Raw genomic sequence first — 22246 nt, forward strand, 5'->3', positions numbered from 1 at the left:
GACGGGTTGCTTTGAAATAAAGCTCATCAAACGTGTTTTATTTCAAAGCACCCCATAGCCACTTTTTCAGTGCAGGGATGCCCGGGGATGCTGATGCACGTGATATGGAAGGCTGTCACAGCACATCAATTTCTGTGCCCCAGTAGATTCAATTAATTGAGTCTGCTCTGTTGCGCTGGATTTCCAGGCTTCCCACACATGTATGGGAGCCCACAGAGACTGAGAAACATACTACTTTGTATGGCCTAGGGACTGGTTTTTACCAGAAGAGAATGTTTGGTGTTGGCAATATATGAATTGAAATACTATGTGGATCAATATGCAGGCAAGATGGGAAAGGAGGAAAGAAGAATGGCAGTGTTTCTTCCAACAAGGACAAAGAGATGAAGTGAAAGTAGTTGCTGTCTCCTGGGCTGGGGAAGGTTTGTGAGAAGTTAATGTGTTAATGGCAGAAAGGGGTGTAATAAGAACAAGGCATTGTTTTAGGGGAGGTTGTCAAGTTTTGTGTTAATGTAGTTTCTCTTAAATGTTTTGTATTAAAAGAAAAGATTCCCATCAGCATGTTTGCCCAATATGAGCCATGTGTTTTATAGTTCTGCTCAGTGTTGGCTGCATTTAATCTACTTCATAGTTGGTTTCCATTGATGAGCACATTCTGCATTTCACAGCAATTTAATAACAGACAATGTATTTAATGAGATTTCCGTGTATGCAATTATAAGACGAGGGGCTTTTTCCCCCATGCCAATTGGAGGGAAAAAACTTTATCTTGTCTTTAAGTAAATATGGTGTTTCTAATGATAAATAAAGGGCAAGTTATGATATCTCGAACACCACTGTGCAGTAAGTGGTAGCGCATGATTACTCTCAATTTGTAACAACTGTGTTTAAAATGGTGTGCCATCTGGGACTATGTCACTTGAGAGTTACCCAAATCAAAATGCATGCCTTGAAAATACAGACCCAAATTTTTCCAGGAAGGATACAGTTGAGCCATCCCTTTTGTAACCTCTGTGAGTGGTTAATCCCAACACTGTGCTCTTTTGGATTTTGGTGGCTGTGAGAGAAAAATGTCATTTCACTAGTAGATGTACATATATATGGCTTAAGTTCTGGATAGCTGAGCTGTGTGCCTTTTGCCCTGAAAGAAACAAATTTTTGATCCAAATTTAGGGCATTAGGAGGCCTTGATTCAACAGAACACTTAAGCATTTGCTTAACTTTAAGAACACACTTTTATTGACTTCAGTGGGACTTCTTAGATCTTTAAAGTTCAGCATTTGCTTAACTGTTTTGCTGCTTTGGGTCTGATGTATGGAATGAAATTATGGAATAGCCAACTGAAAATGTAGGATGAAAATAAGAAATATTTTCTAATGGTAAAATCTATTAGACAATGGAATAAGTCTTCCAAGGCATGAGGAGGAAATGTATAATGGGCATGTCCAGATGAGCTTGGATGTGTGGTATGCGGCACCGCAGATCTGTCTGTAGCACCACACATACAGGTGTTCCCTGCACTGCTAATTTGCAGCGCAGAGAGTGTGGGGGAGGGTTGACACCGGGAGATCCCATCTGTGGCAGAACCTGCTTAGACATCCCAGTGCAGACTTCAGAGAAGCTGTTCTTAGATGACAAAACTTAAAAAAAACTTGAATGCAAAACTATGGAACAAGAAATTGGGGATTATATTCAACATGATCTAAACAGATTCTCATCCTACTACCTGGATTAGCTTTTATAATGCCTATATCCCTCAATGGGTCCTTCAATGCTTTTTTCTCTCTCCTATCCTTGTTGTTTCTCTCTGCAGTCCCCCCTGCTTTTTCTTCCCACTTCCCTACCCTTCTTCTAATCACTGTTTTCTATTCGGAAACTCTGCTTCCTACAGCACCTTCATAGCATCTAATGAAGTGAGCTACTGCTTGTGAAAGTTTATGCAGTACATCTCTGATTTAGTCTAGAAAAGCCCTGCTACACATTCAAATTATTACAGCTGGATAGAAACCAGCTATACAGTTAACATCAAGCACTAACTTTATAGCTGGTTGGCTCTTTCTATAGCTGGATAGTCATTCTTACCATGTGATAATTACTTTGCATATGTTGCTGGTCTAAATTTCTTGTAGGATTAACCAATTAATTGTGTGAATTACTTTGCATTTATGATGCGACTTACTTTGCAAGTCTGGCTAGTCTAAATTTATTGCATGATTAATCAGTTAATTGCATAATATATGTAATATGTAGCAGGTGCCTATGGTGCATCTCTAGACTGCCTTCTGCCTGACTTCAGACTAACACGGCTAACTACCTCTTTCTGAGGGCTCCTGTACATATGCCGTTAAAAGCACAATGGGATTTAATATGTGATCCACACAATCATGCCTCTTGCCATGCCACACATGCAAGAAGTAAGATCCCCTGACTGGGAGCCTGGGCCAGCTGACAGGACTCCCAGGCACAGGGGTGCACCATGCACTCTTGCAGCTCGGAATCCGATCGGTTGACTTGGGCTCCCAGCTGCAGGGGCACCACAGAGGTCCCCACAGCAGGGATACTGCAACTACTGCTACCTCTCAGCTGCAGGCTAACATGGCTGAGAGATCATGGCAGCTACAACCTCCTGGTTGCAAGGGTGCATGTGGCTCATCATGGCTGGAAGTCCTGTGAGCTCCCAGGCTCAAGGGTGCAAATGGTCCTCCTACAGCTGGGAGCTCCAATCCCTTGATGGGATTCCCAGCCATAGGGGCGTCTAGCTATACATTCAATTAATGGAATGGTAGGGAAGCAGCTACAAAGTTATTACAAAAATTTTAGCTTATTACCCTTTCTATCATGTCATTAATTGATTGAATTTGTAGCCAGGTGACCACTGAAGGCATGATTAAAAGTGTAATGTGTAGATGGGTCCCTGAATAGATCGGGTCAGAATCTAAAAGTACATTTATGATATGTTATTTAAAAAAAGGCCATATTTTGCTCCTGCGTATATGCACACAGCTCCACTCAAGTCAGTGAAGTTCTGTGCCTAAAATCAAATATCAATTGTTTCACCATATAATTATATTACAGATTCTTTAAAACCTGTTATTGGACCAATAGTGTGCAAGAATAATGCTTAAGCTAAAGCACTGCTTCTCAATCTTTTTACACTCAAGATCTCTCTCATTAGACTCAAAGTACCCCTCAGAAAATGCCAGCTAAGGCTGTGCGAAGTTTCGGTCCCTGATTCAATTTGGTGGAGATTTGGCCTGATTCAATGGCTGAATCTCCGAATCTGAATCAAATCAGGAGACCCTTTAATCTATCCAAATTGAATTGGAACCCTTCGAATCAATTTGGAGAGATTCGGAAAGATTGAGCGATTCAGACATAGACACAGTTTTAAATGTTTTTTCTACATACCTCAAGGTACCAGGCAGCTCGTGAATGCTGAGATGCTGGGGCACATGGAGCGTCTCACAGAAGTGAAGGGAGTTCCCCAGTGCGCTTGGCAGCAGACCCACAAGTGGACCAGAAGCCCTTCCGGTACACTTCCAGGTCTGCTGGGGAGCATGCTGCCCCCCCCCCCCCACTCCCCTGACTTGGTAATTAGTGCCTCCTGGGTCCGAGGGAGTGCCTGGGGTCCCTCCATGGCTGATCACTGAGCCAGGGAGGCACGGGGGGGGGGGGGGACGACCCCCTGCGCACTCCCTGGCAGATCCAGAAGTGGACCAGAAGTACTTCCAGTCCATTTCCAGGTTCACCACTGAGGACACGGGGGGTGGGGGGAGCTGAGCTCCTGTGGGATGCTCCATCTACTCCAGCATTACTGCATTCATGAGCTGCACCTGGTACCTTGAGGTATGTAGAAAAAGCATTTAAAGCGGTGTCTATGGCCGAATCACTGATTCTTCAAATCAGCATTGAATCTTCAGATTCAGATTTGGCTAAATCGAATCAGAGTCAGTGATCTGAATCAACGAATTGAATCACTATCCCTGATTCAGGCAAAATCCGAATCCAAATTGAATACAGCCCATTTTGCACACCCCCTAATACCAGCTCTTAATTTTCACTTGTTTTTTTGTCTGCAAAAAATAGCAGAACAAATTTTCTGTTGCAAAAACCTTGAAAAGCTCACAACACAGCAGAATATTTTTAACACCATGGATTCCTATTTGAAATTGCTGGGTTTTTCTTGTGAATCATGTTTGTATACCTAACAGTGCTAACGTTGCATGGCACACCATGACACTCTTGAATGGATCTCAAGGTACCTCAGGTTTGCTGTGGCACCCTGCTGTAGAATCACTGAGTTTAAGAAATCTATTAAAGGATATGTATCATTTGGGAGTCTTTAAAAAGACATGCTAATTTGGCAGTTTGCCATAACCAATATGTGACCTTCTTACTTACCAGATTATTAGCTCTAAGCAATATAATGATTTCATAATTTAAACCGAGTTACACAAGTCCTTTATAGAAGGACATTAAAGCCAGCTCAAAGGCCTAATTTTAACCCGTCCCTAATCTGGCTTCCCCTTTGCCTCCGGAGTTATCTGTGGGTGAATTTTCTGTCATTTGGGTGACATATATTAAACATAAATAATATGATATAACAATATATATATATATATATATATATATATATAAACATAAACAGCTCTAGCAAATAATTGCAGTAATAAAACTACAAGCACCATTATTTTCTCTCTCAAACTGTAAGCAGCAAAAAGGAAATAGAACTGTATATACACAGTAAAACTTTAAAAAAATTACCTTGGATTGCAGTAATGCTTCTTTTAAAATATTATCCTAGGTATTATAATATTTATTTTTCCAAAATAGAAGAAAACTATTTGTCTACTTAAAGAGTAATTGCTGGAATCATTGTCTACATCATTTTATTTAAAAATCATAAACCAATTTTGAGGAACAGGGACACAAAAAGAACCTGAAACCACTAACTCTTCCCCCCTCCAGCCAAACAACTTCATGGATTTTTTTTTTTTTTTGTAAACATTTCCTTCCAAGCTAAGAATGATGCTGCCAAGTGCTAGCTCAAAGTGTGTATTTAATGGCTGTTCTATTAAGTTTGGAATATAGAGAATTGCAATAGAAACACTGACATGCCCATAGCTATGGTGGCATAAATGATACTGCCACCAATAGACCATGTCTTACAGTTTGGAGACTGTTGACTGTGAAGACAGAAAATTGTGTATTATTTTTACGCTGTTATGGCTGGAATGTGGATGTCCTCAAAGCCCCTGCATCTGATTCTAATTAGGTGGTATGTCAGGACCTTCATTTTTGCTCTGGCATAAGATAAGCTTGAGAAGTAGTCATTACGTGTATTTTATTTTCTTTATACTCCTGGTTCTAACATGTAAATATGATCAATTTCATTAATAATTTATGTTGTATGTGCTCAGACTAAATCATTTTAGTTTTTAGAAGACTTTTTATGACCAATTTTATTTTTATATCAACAATGTTATTTACCAAAAAGCTGTCTTTTTGGTAAATAACTCTGAAGATAAACTTCTCTTAATGCTTGCTAATAGATCCACTTTACAATGCTTGGGGAGGGGCAGGATGGTGGGGAGGGGGGAGTAAAGGGCCAAATCTATTCCTGTTTCAATTCCAATGAAAGCAATAAAGTTGCACCAGGTATGAATTTGGCCCTGGCATCCCACATGTTACTATGTTGCACACATTGTCTGCTTGGTGTTACTGGCAAGGCTTAAGGCACAAATCCTTTTTTTTTTTGTTTCATAGCAGGGGATACATTTTTCTGGAACAGATTAATCAATGAAGCAGGTATCAGGTAACTATAACAAAGATGGAACTTGTTCAAAAGCTTGTCTTGTTTCCAGTAGTGTTCATGTTTAATTTTTTTAACTGGCATACTTTCTATGCATTTTCAAATCTAAAATACATTTTTCTTCTTTTTTCTACTATCCTCTATTCTGTTGTTTCCCTCTTTTCTATAATTTGTCTTTTATGCTCTTCCTTGATGTTTCCTGTTGACACTTCTTGGTTTCATTCTAACTCTGAATGTGGCTTTCTAGCAGACACAGAGGCCCCAGAGTGAAAACTCTCCAGAGCCAATTCTAAGTTGGACCTTGCACAACACTATTAACTGGCTCTTGCTCTAAGAAAGGTGGCTATAGTGGGATTGCATGAGTCTAAAGACAGAACTGGTTGAGGAAACCTTGCCAATGTACTTGTACTAAATTCAACTGCTCTTAATTTCTACTCAAAAGTCAAAAACAGCATTTTAAATCAAAACTTGCAATGGATTTTCTCTGAACTTGGTTAGGTTTATATTGTATTCAACTGTACATTTAAATTTATGGTTGATGGCCACTTTAAAGTAAACATAGTTCAATGCCCTCAGAAACATTTTTCTTTGGTTCACAAATATTCCCTGGAAAAAAAGGGTTTATCTGCTGAACTGTGGGATATATTTTTCAGCATGTAATTATTTTTTTTTATCCATTTGTTTTGTTTCCATTTTTTTCACTCAGTGCTTATAAAAGTAGGGAGCAGAAATCTCCTTGGAACAAGATAGAATCATAAAAGACTTCAGGAATCTTGTCACAAGTTAAACAGTACAAATTGCACATTCTTCATGGAAGTATTAGCTTTTAGTGCGTGCCTGGATTCAAGTATAATAGATTATCCCAAAGTGGGAAAGAATGAACAGTACAAAATTAGCAGAACTGGGAGCTCAGATCATTTAGTGGAGCAATATGATCTCTGCACCTTCAGGGTACTGAATTCTAAAGCAACTGGAAACGGTATGTAAAATTATATCAAATTAAGCAACGAAGCATTTGTACATCTGGGAGAAGGGGTAAATGTTAGGGGAAAATTGTTAATAGAGGAAAAAATACCAAAAGTCAATTAATGAATTCACAGAATATGAACTGTATGTTACTTGTAGATAATGTCCTGTGTATAGGGAAGAAAAGCTTGCAGCAGTAAGGATATGCAAGAGAAACAAGAAGCGAAGTAGCTCCTCAGTTGTAGCTCAAGGCCCAGATACTACCTAAGAGGAATTTTGCACACAGACAGGGGCACTGGAGAATCCAGACCTAGTTACCAGGTGTCAAAATGTTGCCATTACAACATCATCAGATTGAGCTGCTCTAACTGTGCTGGGAACTAGCCAAGAAACAAGGACAAGGACAGATGTAGTTGAAGGGAAGCACAAAAATGGCTTCAAGCATCTTTTCTTTAATTACTTTTAGTGTTCCTTGGCTCTTCTCAGGAGCTGGATCAGTATCTTTCTGAGAAGTCAAAGATTTAAAAAATTATTCCGTAACCCAATATTCTATGGGTCACTAGGTCTCTGGGTAGAAGTTTATTAATATAGCATAATACAGTATATATCAGTAAGCCATAAAATGTTGTGCATTTGTAAGCTCTTGGTGTATATCAGGGGAGGGCAATTATTCGGGCTGGAGGGCTACTTAGGGAATTTTGGTGAGCTGTTACAGGCTAGGTCAGCACCACCCTTCTTTCCTGCACTGCTCTGCTGTGCCAGGTCAGCACCCCTCCCCTACCTGCTCACTAAAGCTCACCAAAATTCCCTAAGTGGCTTTGTCCTAGGCCAGGACCCATACTGTCACACCTGGTGATTCTGACCCTGGCCTCTGGGTCTCCATGGAAATCAGCCCAGGACCCCTAGGGGTAGGGTGCATGGGGTGGGGCTGCAGGTGGACGGGGAGTGGTGGCTGGGAGCAGCATGAGCAGGCAGGGCCAGGGCCAGGGCTGGGGCTAGAATCATGGAGTGATGACAGCATGGGGCCAGAGCTACGATCCATTCCCAGCACGCCCCTGTCTGTGGAACCAGCGCCTGTCACAGGAACATGTGGGCAGCAGATTGTAACTTTGCCTCTGGCCCCAGCCCTATGCTGTCCTCACCCCAAGGTCCTGGCCTCGGCCCCAGCCCTGTCCTGGCCACATGCCCCACTCTTGGATGCTGCTCCCCACCCAGCAGCCCATGGCCCCATCCCACCAACCTTGCCAAGTGGGACCTGCTAGCATAAGTCCCAAGCTGATCTCCATGGAGACCCCCCACACCTGCTTCATCTGGTGCTCTCCAGAAGTGGGTGTGGGGTACACTTGCCAGGATGCCTGGGCAGCAGAGCTGGGTCCAGCAGTAGTGGCAACACTAGTGGCAGCAGCTGGAAGCAGCCACTACTGCCAGCTGCCACACTGCCTCAGCCCTGTTGTGTGCCTGGGGGTGACAGGACTAAGCACATGTGCCACAGCTCAAGCTGCCTCCCATCCCTGGACTGTGTGGAGCTGGAAGACCTTCCTTGGGCTGGGTAAAATCCCTTGGTGGGCCAGATCTGGCCTGTGGGCTACATTTTGCCAACCCCTGGTGTATATCTTAGATGCAGTGACAGTAGGCCTTCAACCAAGACTCATCAGTGGCCCATTAATGCACACATGGGTTGATTTACTGTGCACATGGTATGGCTCATTAATTTAATATATTCATAAAAAAGAATAAAGTCTCCTAGTATATATCCTTCTACTATAAAAGATACTTCCTACTAAATGAATAAAACTATTCTGGATATATTTAGTGTTTGCCACCTCCTAAATTCTTTCCCTCTTAGCTTACTTAAAACCTCCCCTACATATCTTATCCCCAGAAACCCAGCTGCCCTTTTGGTAGCAGCTAAGGGCCTATCAGCTATTTTATATTAATTTCTTTTAAGAAGTGCAGATTTTAGCAGGTTTGTCTGCTTGGAAGGCCTGTCAGTTAAAAGTGGATGAAAACGATACAACCAGCTTTGAGAGGGACCTCAAAGCACTATGGGAAGGTACAGTTTCAACTGTTGTTTTCATCTTCATTGTTTCTCACTCTCAAGAGGGAATATCTTTGTCCTTACCAAATAATTTTCTTCCTCAGTCACTGCAAATAGCAAGATTAAGGATTTTTTCATTTGTGTTTATGTAATGATACTCCACCCAAACAGAATGCTGTTTTAAACAGGGAAAAAAGCTGCTAGTGCCTCCGCTTTGGGGGATGTTACATTTGATGCCCTAAAGCTTGATTTTCACGTGGCAGCTCCTCAGAACTTTTTGAAAAGTAGCTTTTTTGGTGAGCCCCCAAAATGGAAGTACATATATAAAGTTATATATATTTAGTCATTTAAAAAGTCTTGTCTGTGTCCCTAGCCATAATAAAATATAGTGGTGACCAACCTCCTGGGCAGATGAGAAATGTGGGGGTTGGTCCACGGGTGTGACCCCACACTTTGGCCCAATCCTCTGTGTTGGCCTGACCCCACGTGCCAGCTCTGGCTGAGCACTGGATTCAGAAGCATGCCACCCAACCCTGTGTTCCAGCCTGCCTACACACGTGGGCCCCCAGCTGTGTGCCGGATCCAGCCACATGCCACCCCAATCGCATACACTGAATCTGGCTACATGTTGGGTTATCAGGACCACAGGACTTTCCACTGGTTTGGAAATTTGGCAGCAAGGCAGCAGCAATTAATGCTGATGTCGCTCCCCTCTGTCAAATTGCTGGATCCATGGGGAGACTCCATGGGCCGGATCTGGCCTGTGGGCCAAAGGTTGAGCGTCCCTGACCTAACAGAATCCCCCGCAAATCTGAGCAGACATACTAACAGGCAAGTTGTCACTACTCCTGCTTAACATTATTTGATCAATGCAGCTTAGAGCAATGAAGCTCAGTAAATAACATGCTAGACTAACATAGAAGATAACAAAAGGAAATAGTTAAGGTACCATAATAATTTTAGTCATTCTTTTTTCAGGTCATTATAATCTACCCAAAGATAACTAATTGTTCAAAGTAAACATTCCACTCCAACCACAAAAGGAATTCATTACACAAACATATAATTCACAGTCATTTTTAGTGGGTTGTAAACAATTTGGAATGAGCATAAAATGGGACAAAAATCAAAGTGAGCATTTAGAAATGAAAAAGTGTTTGCTACAAAAGGTCAGTCCCTTTGCTTGGCAAACTATGCAGAAAAGCCTGGGAAAATGTTGAACACACAAGCAGTAAGGGAATTTTAAAGCCAACAACCTCCTTGTTTCTTTAAACAGACATCGGAACCTATAACTGGATCCTGTCAAACAAACGACAGCAAAAAAACATAACAGCTGCTAAGAAGTAAAGTTGAGAGATAAAGCTTTCTGAGCTAAGAACCTTCTCAGAAGTGGACTAAAGGTCTTTCTTAAATCTTCAAGGAAGGTTATGGATCCCAGGGTGGCTTTTAGGCACTGAGTCAAATATGTAATTTTGTGTATCATTCTTGTCACAGCATCCTGCGCTCCAAAAAAAGAGGGAAAAAATAACATCTGAAATGTCCACTTTACAATGAAACCTATACCTGTAATCATCAATTAGGGAGTAGATGGTATCATTTTAAGGTAATTTAGACTGATTTGGGCATAGGAACTTGGATTTCAAAATAATAATAAGAAAGATCTGTCTAAACCATGTTTCAGGAGCTGTATGCCAAGCTAAATGAAGCTGAATTTCCCTGGACAATCTGTACCAATTTTTTATAAAATCCAAAATATACTAGATGCACAAAAAACATGATTACAGTAAGGAGTAAATTTTTCAGTGTGCTCATTTACTTTGCCATGAGACACACACAGAAATTATAAACTCTAGAAAACACTTTAATCTGAGATTGCTTTCACATGGTAAAATGTTGTTATGAAAAGACAGTGGGCTGGTATTTTGTTACGTATGAAAGAGCGATGTTTCAATTTTTTTTTAATGACTCCTATTTCATACCTGTTAAAAACAGACAGTGCGCACATTTACACATGCATTTGATGCAGCCTAAATTTACTTTGATGTAGGTTACTCTGGAGTAAGTGCTTTCGGGCAGGCATCTACAAATGCAGGGATTAGGGAACAGATTTGCTGCTCTTTACAGCAAGTTTCTTTCACCCCTGCAATGGGCCTCTGCCACCACCAAGGTGAACTCCAGGCTCCCCCTGGGCTGGCTTGGGCTGGCAGGGAGCACAGGGCCAGGAGCCAGCTGTCTCCTGGCCCCAGAGTGCTGTTTGCTGCTAAGGCAGGGACAAAGTCACCCTATCCCAGCAGCAGGAAGCTCCTGGCCCTGGGTCCCTGATCAGGAGCAGGGGCTTGGAAAGAACTGCAGGGGAGGAGAAGGTCCCAGCCCCCTGTCCTGCCCTAATCCATCAGTGGGGCAGCTAGCAACTAGCTCGCTGCTAAATGCCACACAAGCAGATTGGGGCAGAGGGCTAGGACCTAACCCACCCCTGCAGCTCTTTCCAAATCCCATGCCTCAATCACTCAATCAGGGCAAGGGTCTCTCAGCCCAAGCCTCACGGTCATGGAACTGGCTCTGGGAGATAAGGATCTCCCAGCTCCAACTTCCCAATTGTGATCTTAGAGCAGGGGGCTTGTAGTTCCCTGCTTCTGAGGCAGGGAGACATAGGAGCCTGGGCAGGATCTATCTCCTGCCCCCTAGTAGATGGCTGACCAGGAGCAGATTTTGCTCCCGGTGAGGCACCTACATGAATGCTACTGCAGCATTACTAATCCCGAGTAAATTTGTTACTTGCGTTTGCAGGTAGCAAATTTACTCAGAATTAGGGAGGTTTACTGCATAGTAAGCATGTGCACATGTAGATGCACATGCTTAAACTGTGCTAATGCGGAGTTAAGTGTCTCGTGTAGAAGCACCCAGTGAGTCTTTAAAGGGGGTCACAGATAACAAAATAAATACATGATTCAAGAAATTCCTGGAAATAATATCTGGCATAGAGATAAAATTACTTGAAATGAGAGTCCCACCCTTGGCAAGATTGTGAAGTCTGTGAATTATGGTATACTCTGAGGCTTCAATTGTTCCAGGCTTCCCTTACTTCCCTGCTCAGACTATGACTGAAACTTCCTGCCTGATCCTCCCTGCTGTGAACAAGTGGGCAGGTAAGAGATGGAAAGGGATGGGAAGTAGGAAGAATCCCGGCCCCATCCTAAAGAGGTCCTGGCCAAAACAGTTGTCCAAGTTAACAAAAGGAAGTTCCATGGAAAAGAATATTTTTCTTCCCCCCAGCTTGCAGCTGGAAAGAAAAGCATTATGAGTCTATAGGTGAAAACAGACCTTGCTCTTATGCAACCATAAAAATTGTTATGGAAGGCCAAGTTGCAAGCCCCTTCCATCCTTACCCCTTGTCATGCTCCAAATCCCTTAAATGTTTGTGTAATGATACCTGGTCACAGTTTATTGGGCCGTATCCCCAGGATATTTGTTCAATTACAGTGCAATCCCCATGGCCCAGGGCTGTTGTGCTCTCTACCTGTCCTGAGAAGGTGATTCCAGGAAACATATTTCATGATCCAAACATGGGGTTCCCTGCTCAGTGCCTGTAGATATGTGCCCCGGTATTCCCTTGCAGCAGATTCTGGGTACACATGTAATGCTGCAAAGCATGGGAACCCAATGGCATCCATGTGCACCTCTACAACAGAAGTCACAGGTGCACATTTCATGTTACAGAGCAAAGGAACCTCGTGGACATCCCCAGGACAGGGCCAGGCAACCTACGTCATTGTCCCACAGGATTGGGCCCTACCACTCTTGAGGGCGACAACTATACCTGCCAATAAATGAGATCAGCTGTGCTGGGACACATCCTGGAAGAGCTGATCCCATAACAAAAACAACATCTGTTTGTGTCTTCTAAGGCAGTGGCTCTCAAGCTCGGGGCATGACCCAAATCAGGGTTGTGGCGGGGTCCGCCCCTTACTCTGCCTCTCTCACCTGCAGGGCTCTCCTAGCGTATGGTCTGTGTGGCTCTCACTGCTGCTGCCTGCCATGATCCCAGCCCAACCTGGGCTCTGTTGGCACCATTGGGCATGAGTTGGTGGCAGGGATGGAGGCAGGGGTTGCAACCTGGATTTAGCGTCACAGCAAGAAAAGGTTGGGAGCCACCGCTCTAAGGCACTGATTTTTCTAGGTCTTCCCATGGGTGGCGAGCCTACTCACACCTTTTTTCTGGCAAAGACTGCACAGTTAGAATCTCATTTTGCCCCAGGAAAATCTCTGTCTCACCTCTCACAGACTCAGTAGGTCAGCTTTGAAAAGAAGGCTAGGGGGGATTATTGCATGGTGTACAGGAGATAAATGTTTACACCCTCACTGGCTGTAAACATGACCCCTCATGCCTCATGGCTGTGGGCGTACCTCATGGCCCCTGGTTGTGTATCCTAATTAATAGACCACTGGGGTAATGAGTCGGAGAACTCCCCTCCTCTTCTCCTGGCCCGGCTTGTATGTGCATACCTGGGTGATTCTATTCTGTCACAGGTGGAGAGAGGATCTAAAAGCTATGTAAGTGCCAAAAACTGAACTTATATAAGTCAATAAAATCACAGTCAGAAAATGGTGAAATGGGACTTAGCCCAACTGATGCTGGAAGCAAATACCCCAGTGCCCTTATATTTTTAGGGCAAAAAGTTTATAAATGATTAAAGAGCAAATGAAAGAAAGACAATGCTTAAAACTTTATGGACAGCTCACAGGAAAGGGCACAATGTTTTTACTTAATATTCTTATAAGAATACTTTAAAAATCTGTAATGGCTAAGATATCTAATGCAGCATAGAAGGATGTCCTGCATCCCAGTTCTATTTCCACAATTGGAAATGACAATGAGGGCCAGTGGATTTGGACAACCAAACCCTTGTTAACTGCATTATGGTTTGAGAAGTTTACTGAATAGGATATTAAAAAGGGTTACTGTCCTCTTCACCTATAATAAAATGGCAAACATATAGCCTGTCCTATAGTCAAAGTGCAAAAGTATGACCTTTGCTTCACAAATATAATTCTAGAATAATTCTACTGATTTCCACTGAGATATTTGTATTTGTATTAGTATGACTGAAATAAAAATCTGACCAAAAGCACATAACCTATTCTACTGTCTCAATCTACCAAAATATTACTGGGGATTGTCTGAGGAATGTAATTCAAAAGAGATAAGAAAACTTACTAGATGGATTTTTTTATTGTTTCTGTGGTTTGACTTTTTCCTATGCATACCCATGATAAGCTAAAAAGCAAGTAATGTTTTATTTGTCATAAAAGTAATATATCAAGCACCTTGGTAAAATAAGAACATAGCAATGCAGCAAATTGTGATTCTATTTGAATCAAGTAGGTAATATCTAGGGTTAGACTCACAAGATCTGCTTTTTTGATAATGCTTTATCTTAAATGAAGCATGTAAGTAACATTTCTTGGTACAGTTACAGTATACAGATTATATATTTTCTAAACAGAAAAAGTAACTACAGAAAAAAGCTTTTCCATAACAGCCAATGTGCCAGCTGTACTGAGTATTAAGGCCATCTTACTAAGACTATGAAAGTAAACATACAGTTTTCATTAAATGTGCCTTTCCCATAATTGGTACATAAGTATTTCCCATGACTCTGCAGTTGAGTATCTTGGCTGGAGGCATATCTGGCCATTAGGAGGAGGGCTTCAGATCTGTTGAGTCTCAACCATGCTGGGAGACTTGGCACCTCCACATACTGCTTCCTAATACCAACCCCAGTATAAAATGTCATCAGAAGCTTGCATAAACATTGGACTTAGCTTCACATAAATTACTGCTGTCCTGAGATAGTTTATGCCAGAACTTAGTAAAAACAACACTTTGAGTAAATAGAATATGAGTAAATGCAAGGATCTTAATCTAAGAAAATGATAATAGAAAAATTGTATATCAAATACAAACTCATAAATATAGCGATAAAGTGAAATTTTATCTCATACCACCCTGATTAGTTTTTATTTACATACTGTGATAACTAAAGTGATATATTTTCTGAAAATTACACGAAGTATGAAAGAAGCACACGAATGAAACAACAATAATGCAATACTTTTAAGGATCAACTGCTCAGCAGAAACAGTGACATCTTTGCCTATTAATCCATATCAATTCACTTGATATCCATGCAGATATCTTGTGTACTTTTTTGGATTTTTCTGTTATAATTTAGCATTAACAATGGACATTGGAGTCTTAAGAGTCTGGCACAAAGAAATGATTTATACTGGTTTTCATTTTTCTTTTATGTTGTTTTTTGGGGGGTTTTTTTGGTTTTGTTGGCACTGAAGTGAGATCTTACTTGGGAACTTTATATGCTTATACATATACTGTTGCAACAAATGGTATACAATACCAATTCGCATGCATAATAAGATACAGAATGGGCATGTAAATGCATATCTAAAAATACATTTATCATTTACTGTACTATTCAATTTTCACTAAGATCCAAAGACTTTTGTCTTTGGGCCCAAATCTGGCTACTTTTGTAGCCACTTTGTTCTAGCCTTGTATCAAAAAAGAGTTGTAAAGGGACCACAAGGACCTCCAGGAAAACCCTCCAATATAGGGAAAGTATGGATCTTGTGTACACAACCCAATGCTCCTCTTTTCCTAATGTGTACTGAGGTGTATGAAAGAGCCTGTTGCACTGTATCAGGGAAGGACTATACTGAGACTAGCCTATACCCTGGAATACCCTAAATAGCAGTCTTTTGGCAACGTAGGTGAGTCTGCTATAATTTAAGTCAGCCTGGGAATCCTTACATGGGGTGGGGAGGGGGTGAAAGGAAGGGAGAATGAATTGGGTACTGAAACTGCCTGGATTATAGAAAGCACAAAATCAAGTAAAGGCTCCTCTGGCCTGCCTCATCTTGGCAGATGTTAAAAGTAAAGGCATGATGGGATCTGATGTGGGATCCCAACAATTGTGCTTTCTAACATGCCACACATGCATGTCAGGAGGTGTGACTGGGGAACCCACATCAGATCCCACTGTCCCACATTGTTGGTGCATGGGGAGACCAATCCAGGCTCTCTCTGCACTGGCAAGTAGGAAGCTTGGTTCCCTGCACTCCCCTGTCTGGGAGCCCCGATCAGTTAATCACGTTCTAACTGTAACATCTGTCAGGAGCCCCAGTATCCTCAAACCCCTGCAAACATGAGGGCCTCTTTGGATGAGCCTATGCCAAGTGTGGAAGAGAACATTATGCCAAGCACATTTTACAAGGTTTGGGGGTTTTAATAATGTATGTTTTGTGAGCCGGGGTGGTGCAAGCACCTACCCTGGAGATTTTCAAAAGGAGACTGGACGCACACCTTGCTGGGGTTATTTGACCCCAGCAGTCTTTCTTGCCCAGAGCAGGGAGCTGGAACCGATCATCTCACAAGGTCCCTTCCAGCCCTAAACTTCTGTGAATCTGTGTAAATATAGCAGATTTTTAAAATTCATTTTAGGTTTTGGTTTTTTCCCTTTCATATTGTTTCTCTCTTTTTTCTTCCTGTTTTCTTCTAATGTAACAGTCACACAAACCACTTATACTCCTTTATTCCTCTCAGATGGTTGTTCTCTTTTCTTCCAAAACCTTTTCCAGTATCTTCCCCTACCCACAATATCCACTTTGTCATTCTCTCATGTTCTGCCTACCTACCACTCTGGGAATAACAGTATTCCCAATGTTATCCTTGCTGCATAATTAAAGCATGAATTTCCAGGAGTCTGAAACTCAAGGCCAATTTTATTGCACCTTTCACAGTAAACCAGGTAACAACAGTGGAACTAAAATAGCTTTTTCCTTTGCAGTTAACTGTCTAAAATCTTTTTCTCTTTTTTTTTTTTAGATTCTAGTATATAAGACTGACAATAGGTTCATGCAGGCTTATTTAGAAAACTTCTCTGTCTTTTGTAAGATATATGTTTCCCCAGATCCCTAGAACAAGTTGTAAACTTGTAACAGATGGTGATGAAGCCTCAAATTTTTATATGATATATTTTAAGATTCTATATTTACTGTATGTACCTTCCAGGAAAATGACCTTGAGGGAGAGGAGAAACTTTAAGATACTATGAGGAAAGACAGGGGAAAAAAGAGGAAGAAAGAAGAGTGTTACATATATTAAATTTAATTTTGCTGTGAAAAGCAGCGATTAAATAAATAGGCCTAAAAATAGAAATAAAAACTCATTCTAAGTTTGGTATAACAGTATGGCTTTACATGATACCAGTGAAATCAGGCAACCACAAGCAGAAATGCTTACAAGTTTTATGGCATTTGTTTTGGTTGGGTAATGCTGGAGGACTTACCAAAACATGTACTGGCATAACATCCACCAAGGATTCAAAACATGAATGTTATGAGGGTTGTAGCATTGTAATTACTGACATTTTATTAATGCTTTAGCATTGGCTTGCTCACAGAATGTTTGAGATTAAATCAACAGCATGTCAAACAGGCAAAATATAGAGAAAAATGAGCATTGCTGAGTTTTATTAATATCTTCATTGTAAAAAAAGTAATAAAAAGAAAATAATAGATGCTGATATAGCTAGGTACTACACTATAATATAAATTGAACTGCATACATTCTCTGGCAAATCAAGTGGAGCTGTAAAATTGTAAATACAGGAATGAAAAACAGTGTTAAATATTAAGTTACTCACCTCTTTTTTCAACAGCTCCTATACAAAGTCTTACAAATCGGGGGACTGTGGAATTCTCATGTGCACACACTAACTCCAACGATGAGCCAAAAACTTGATCTGGAGAGGAAAAGAAAGAGGAATATATGAAAGCACTATATTAACAATAATCATCTTGGATCTTCCAAGCTCTGCAAACCAAGTATCCCTTTATGGGAGTTAGATAGAAAAAGCACATACCAAATCCTTTCTGACCCTTGCTGATTATTCGTTTATGTCCCAGAACATAAGGTACAAATACATTTATAAACCTAGACCAATGAAAATTACAGATAAGCTCAAACCCCCAAATTGTGATTTGGCTTTTTAGCCTTCCTCAGCTCTGCAGGCTTTGTTTAGTCCAGGGCTGTCCAAGCCTACAAGGAGTTAAGCTGTGGCCCCATGGCTCTTGCCCGGTGCTGCTTCCCACATTTCTCCTGCTGCAATAGTAGCCAAATTCTTTGGGTTCCTTCTCCTGGGGTGTGTGGCAGCGTGGCACAGTGTGGGGACCCGAGGGTGAACGGAGGCACCTGGTGCAGCAATGTGGGGTGAGGGGGCATCTCCGTGCAGTGCTTGAGGGCGTGCCTGTGTTGGCACATGGTGCAGCAGGGGCAGAGGTACATCATGTGGTGTGCAGCCTGTGGCCTGTGCCTTGCCTCATGTGGCTAGCTCCCCTTGTGCAGCCTCCAGGGTGTGACCCTTGGGGACTTAGAATTTGGACAGCTCTGGTTTAGTCCATCATAAACACTGAAGCCACTTTGGAAACCCAAGCCTGTATCTGTTTCATATTATAAACATCGCAAAGTAAATCAGAAGAGCCCTGATGCTACTAAGTCATTGTTTTCATTCTGCTTGCATGATCCGCCATTATTTTAAATTGGGCTTTGTGAAGGTTACATATAACAGTTCAAATAATTACATACAATAATTCAAGTAATTAGGCCCACTGTCATTATCGGACATGACATTATCAGCCTTTTAAAATAAATCTAACCACTGGATTTGATTGAACAAACTCCTAAAGCAGTGAATTCCACGTGTTAAGTATGTAAATATTTGCTCTTAAGTGGTGTTCATTTGCCAACAGTAACAAAACAAAATACTTCAGTATTTTCAGTTTTCCCTGGATGTTTCCTATGTCAAGTATAGCAAAGTTTAAGTAACAACATACAAGTGGAAAACGAATGTAAAAGCACCACTGGAAAGTTTTTAAGGGCAACCAAACTTCACAATTTATTATTTTTTCTCACTCTTGTCTTTTACTTATGGTTCCCAAATGACAAATATTTTGAGACTGCATCTTGTCTAATATGCCAAAATTTAGGAGAGCATTGTTACTAGGGACAGCTTTGACTTTTACTGGCAATATCATTTTAGCTTCCTCCTCCTAGTGCTTTCTGTGTGAAGAGGACTATTGGTGAATCTAATTTTTGGTATTTCTTTATAGGAAGTACATTGTGATAGAAATAGCAAGTAAGTCTTGATGCTTTTTAAACTTTTGGCCTTTTAAAAATGTACGTGTTGAAAAATATCACCTAACTAGGTTGAAGCTCAGGTTACAAATTAACTTCATCCCCCTAATCTCCACTCTTTATTTTTAACAAATTATAGGAAGAACACTCAGGAATGGGACCTTTGTCAGCTAGGATTTAAATGAATCAAACCGAGGAGGGAAACCATTCAATAAGACCAGTTTAATGTTCAAATGATGTGACTGGATTATCATAATTTACCCAAAGAGACAGCCCTGTTCAACCACACACCTTTTCAACGTGGTACTGCACTTTGAGTATCAGTTTAAAGGGCTTTCATAAAGCTTATGTAGTTTCTATAGGTTTCTTAGTACAATAGAATTAGGAAAGCATTTTTACCATATATATTAATACCAGACCACTAGGGGTGTGGACAGACATAACACTTCATGTTCTAAATATACTTTAAACCCCAAGAGTCTGGACATGCAGGCTATGTAAGATTGGCTTAAATGTCTGGAAAGTTTCAACAGCACATGGGGAAACTAAATTATTATTTTAGGTCAATTCTATGTACTATTCTATGAACAAGCCCAACGTTGTGGGAACACAACATGGCCCCCGTGAGCACACAGAGGGGAAGGGGCTGCTCTGAAATGCACCCATGACTCTACTGTCCAAATCTCTGGTCCCACCTTTCCTCACAGGATGGACAGACAATGCCTCGGGAACAGCAGTGGGGACTGCTCTCAAGTCCCCAAATCAGGTAAGAACTTCACACCCTGCCTCCAGCACCTGCTCCCTTCCCACCATCTTCAGCAGCCCCTCACCTACTCTCCCATTCCCTGCAGCCCTGTTGAACTGTGGCTGTTTCTGGCTGATTTGAGGGCAGGGAGAGGGCTCCAGAGCTGCTTTTACCCTGCTCAAAGTCAGGAGCAGTGGGTGAGTTGCTCCTCTCTTCCTGGTCCCCTTCTTACCCTCTGCCTCCACTATCTCCAGCTGGAGCAGACCAGGAGTGGCTGTGCTGGAGCCCACCCCACCCTTCCCAGTCAGCTGGGGACAATGGGGACAGCAGCAGCAGTAGGTGGGAGAAGGGGGGAATGGGAGGAGAGGGGAGGCACTATAGAGGACGGAGTTGAAGACAGGCCAGATATTCTTACCTGCCTTGGAAACTGCTGCTTGCACAGTATGGTCTGAAAGGGGGGTAATGTTGGCACCACTGCACCTCAGCTGGATCTGCTCCTGCCACGTGGCCCCTGCTTGAGGTTTCCATGAACCTCGGGATGCCCCAAGAGCTCTGTGGCTTTTCAAGCCCTGCCTTGAAAGCTGAGCTGTCAACTTTAACCACCTTCTAGTGACCTGAGCTCCAGCTTCATTTGGCACAAGTGGGATGCAAACCACACAGCTCCCCCAGCACCTGGCAACCCCTGTACACCTCCTTCTTGCCCAAAGTGAGTTTGGCCCCTTGAAGCGCAGGTCTTTAGGAGGGAGGTGAAATCAACCGCTTGGCTTTCAAGGCAGAAGATAAAAAGCTGCTGGATCATGGGGCAGCTGGGGGGAGACCAGAGCATGTAGGCTCCTGGGAACCACAAGCAGAGGGCCACACAGCTCCCCAGTGTCTGCCAACCCTTTTGTTTCTGCAAGAAGGCATAATAGTCTGGGGACTCTACCATCCCCTGGTGGCCTTTTGGTGGCAGTGGAATTCCTAAAAGGTGAGGGCTCTACTTACAACCCTGAGCAGTGCACGTGCGAACACTTTTGTCCAGGTCATAATTGTGAACTGGTTACTAATCAGTAACAGTCTTGGAACAGCTCCAGCACTGTGTCTGTCCACACCCTAAGCATTACTATAATCATCGTTACCTTTGCACATGGGTTTTTAAACCAGAGAAACTCATTTATAGTACATTCGCTTATTCCACTCCTATGAAACATGAATATTGTTTCCCTCACTTCTAGTGCAGTAACTATCATCCATAATAATTTCTAGCTCATCTTCCACAATGTACCACATGCCCTGTCTCTCCTCACTAGTAAGCCAAAACTTCTTTTTCATCATCTGCTTTGCAGTGTCACCTGGTTTTGTTTCCCTATGGTTCAACACAACCACTCTGGATCTTATCTTAAGTTTTAAAGGGGGCCTCAGTTATCTTTAAGGACTTGGCTAGTCTGTCTGCTGTTAATACTCAAACTGGGGAATAAATGGGGTAAGGGTAACTGGGGAAGCAAGGTAAGACACATTTGGAATGCAGGCAGGCCTCAGCAAGAGGATCTCAGCTCAAGAGAAACAGACAAACACTTATTCCTGCCAAGAATCCTACTCTTCCCTGACTTCACATAGCTTCCCGCCACCCTATGTTAGTGCTTTTAGTATTTTTGGAAAACAGCCAGTTCCCAGATGATGTATGCAAGAAAAATGTTATAGATTGACCCTTTTTTTATTTTTTATTTTTTTAACCTGAGCTTTAAGATTTAGAGTTTTAGGGTTCTGGTAATTTCAAACTTTCTAAATGTGTACTTAATTGAAAATCAAACAGAAGATAGAAAAAATATAAAAATAACAAATTCCCGCTTAAAAAGGAGCTCTTATCAACTGAACAATATTTAGATTTACACTGTAAACTTTTGAGACACAGACTTTGTTGTCATACGTTTCTACAAAGCAGATTTTTTTCACCAAATAAAGGATGATTACAATACTATTCCTTTTTTTTTTTTTAGTTTCTTTGTTCTCACAACTCTTGAAGAATAAATTTCAGTGTCTGAAAAATAGTGAGAGGAGTGTAAATCATCTTGGATATGTAGCTTTACTAAAACACTCAATTTTTCAAGGTGTTCACTTCAAATGATAGTTTGAGGCAATGATGTGTAATATTCTGTCCCTAAAGAAAAAAATAGCTGTAGACATACAAAAAGAACTCCAAGATCCTGCACCCTGCTGAATATACTGATCTACAGATTTCTTACTAATTCAAAGAAAAAAGTTGTAAGCTTGCTGATTCACTATACACATTATAAGGGAGATCCACACCAGCACAGCCAAATATATGCTTTGTGTTCTGATACTTCCCTTCTTCTCTATTCCCAAATTCCATTAAAGTAAATCATAGGTTATGATACAGAAGGAACAGTGGATTGGGTTCAACAAATGACACTTGATAAGGTTGTATGCATGTGTGGCAATTATGTATTAGTGGGCAGCCTGTTACTTATTTTG

The 22246-nt window shown here is 41.6% G+C and overlaps 1 protein-coding gene across 1 annotated transcript in view; it reads right to left on the reverse strand.

The window, feature by feature from the left end:
• ARHGAP15 (Rho GTPase activating protein 15) overlaps positions 1-22246 on the reverse strand; it is a 503050-nt gene that overhangs the window by 188312 nt on the left and 292492 nt on the right. The window contains exon 10 of the mRNA XM_006266996.4: positions 17540-17638. Coding sequence (XP_006267058.1) covers positions 17540-17638 — 99 coding nt within the window. The remainder of the gene's footprint in view (positions 1-17539; positions 17639-22246) is intronic.

Source organism: Alligator mississippiensis, chromosome 4 (genome assembly GCF_030867095.1).
Source record: "Alligator mississippiensis isolate rAllMis1 chromosome 4, rAllMis1, whole genome shotgun sequence".
Taxonomy (NCBI): domain Eukaryota; kingdom Metazoa; phylum Chordata; order Crocodylia; family Alligatoridae; genus Alligator; species Alligator mississippiensis.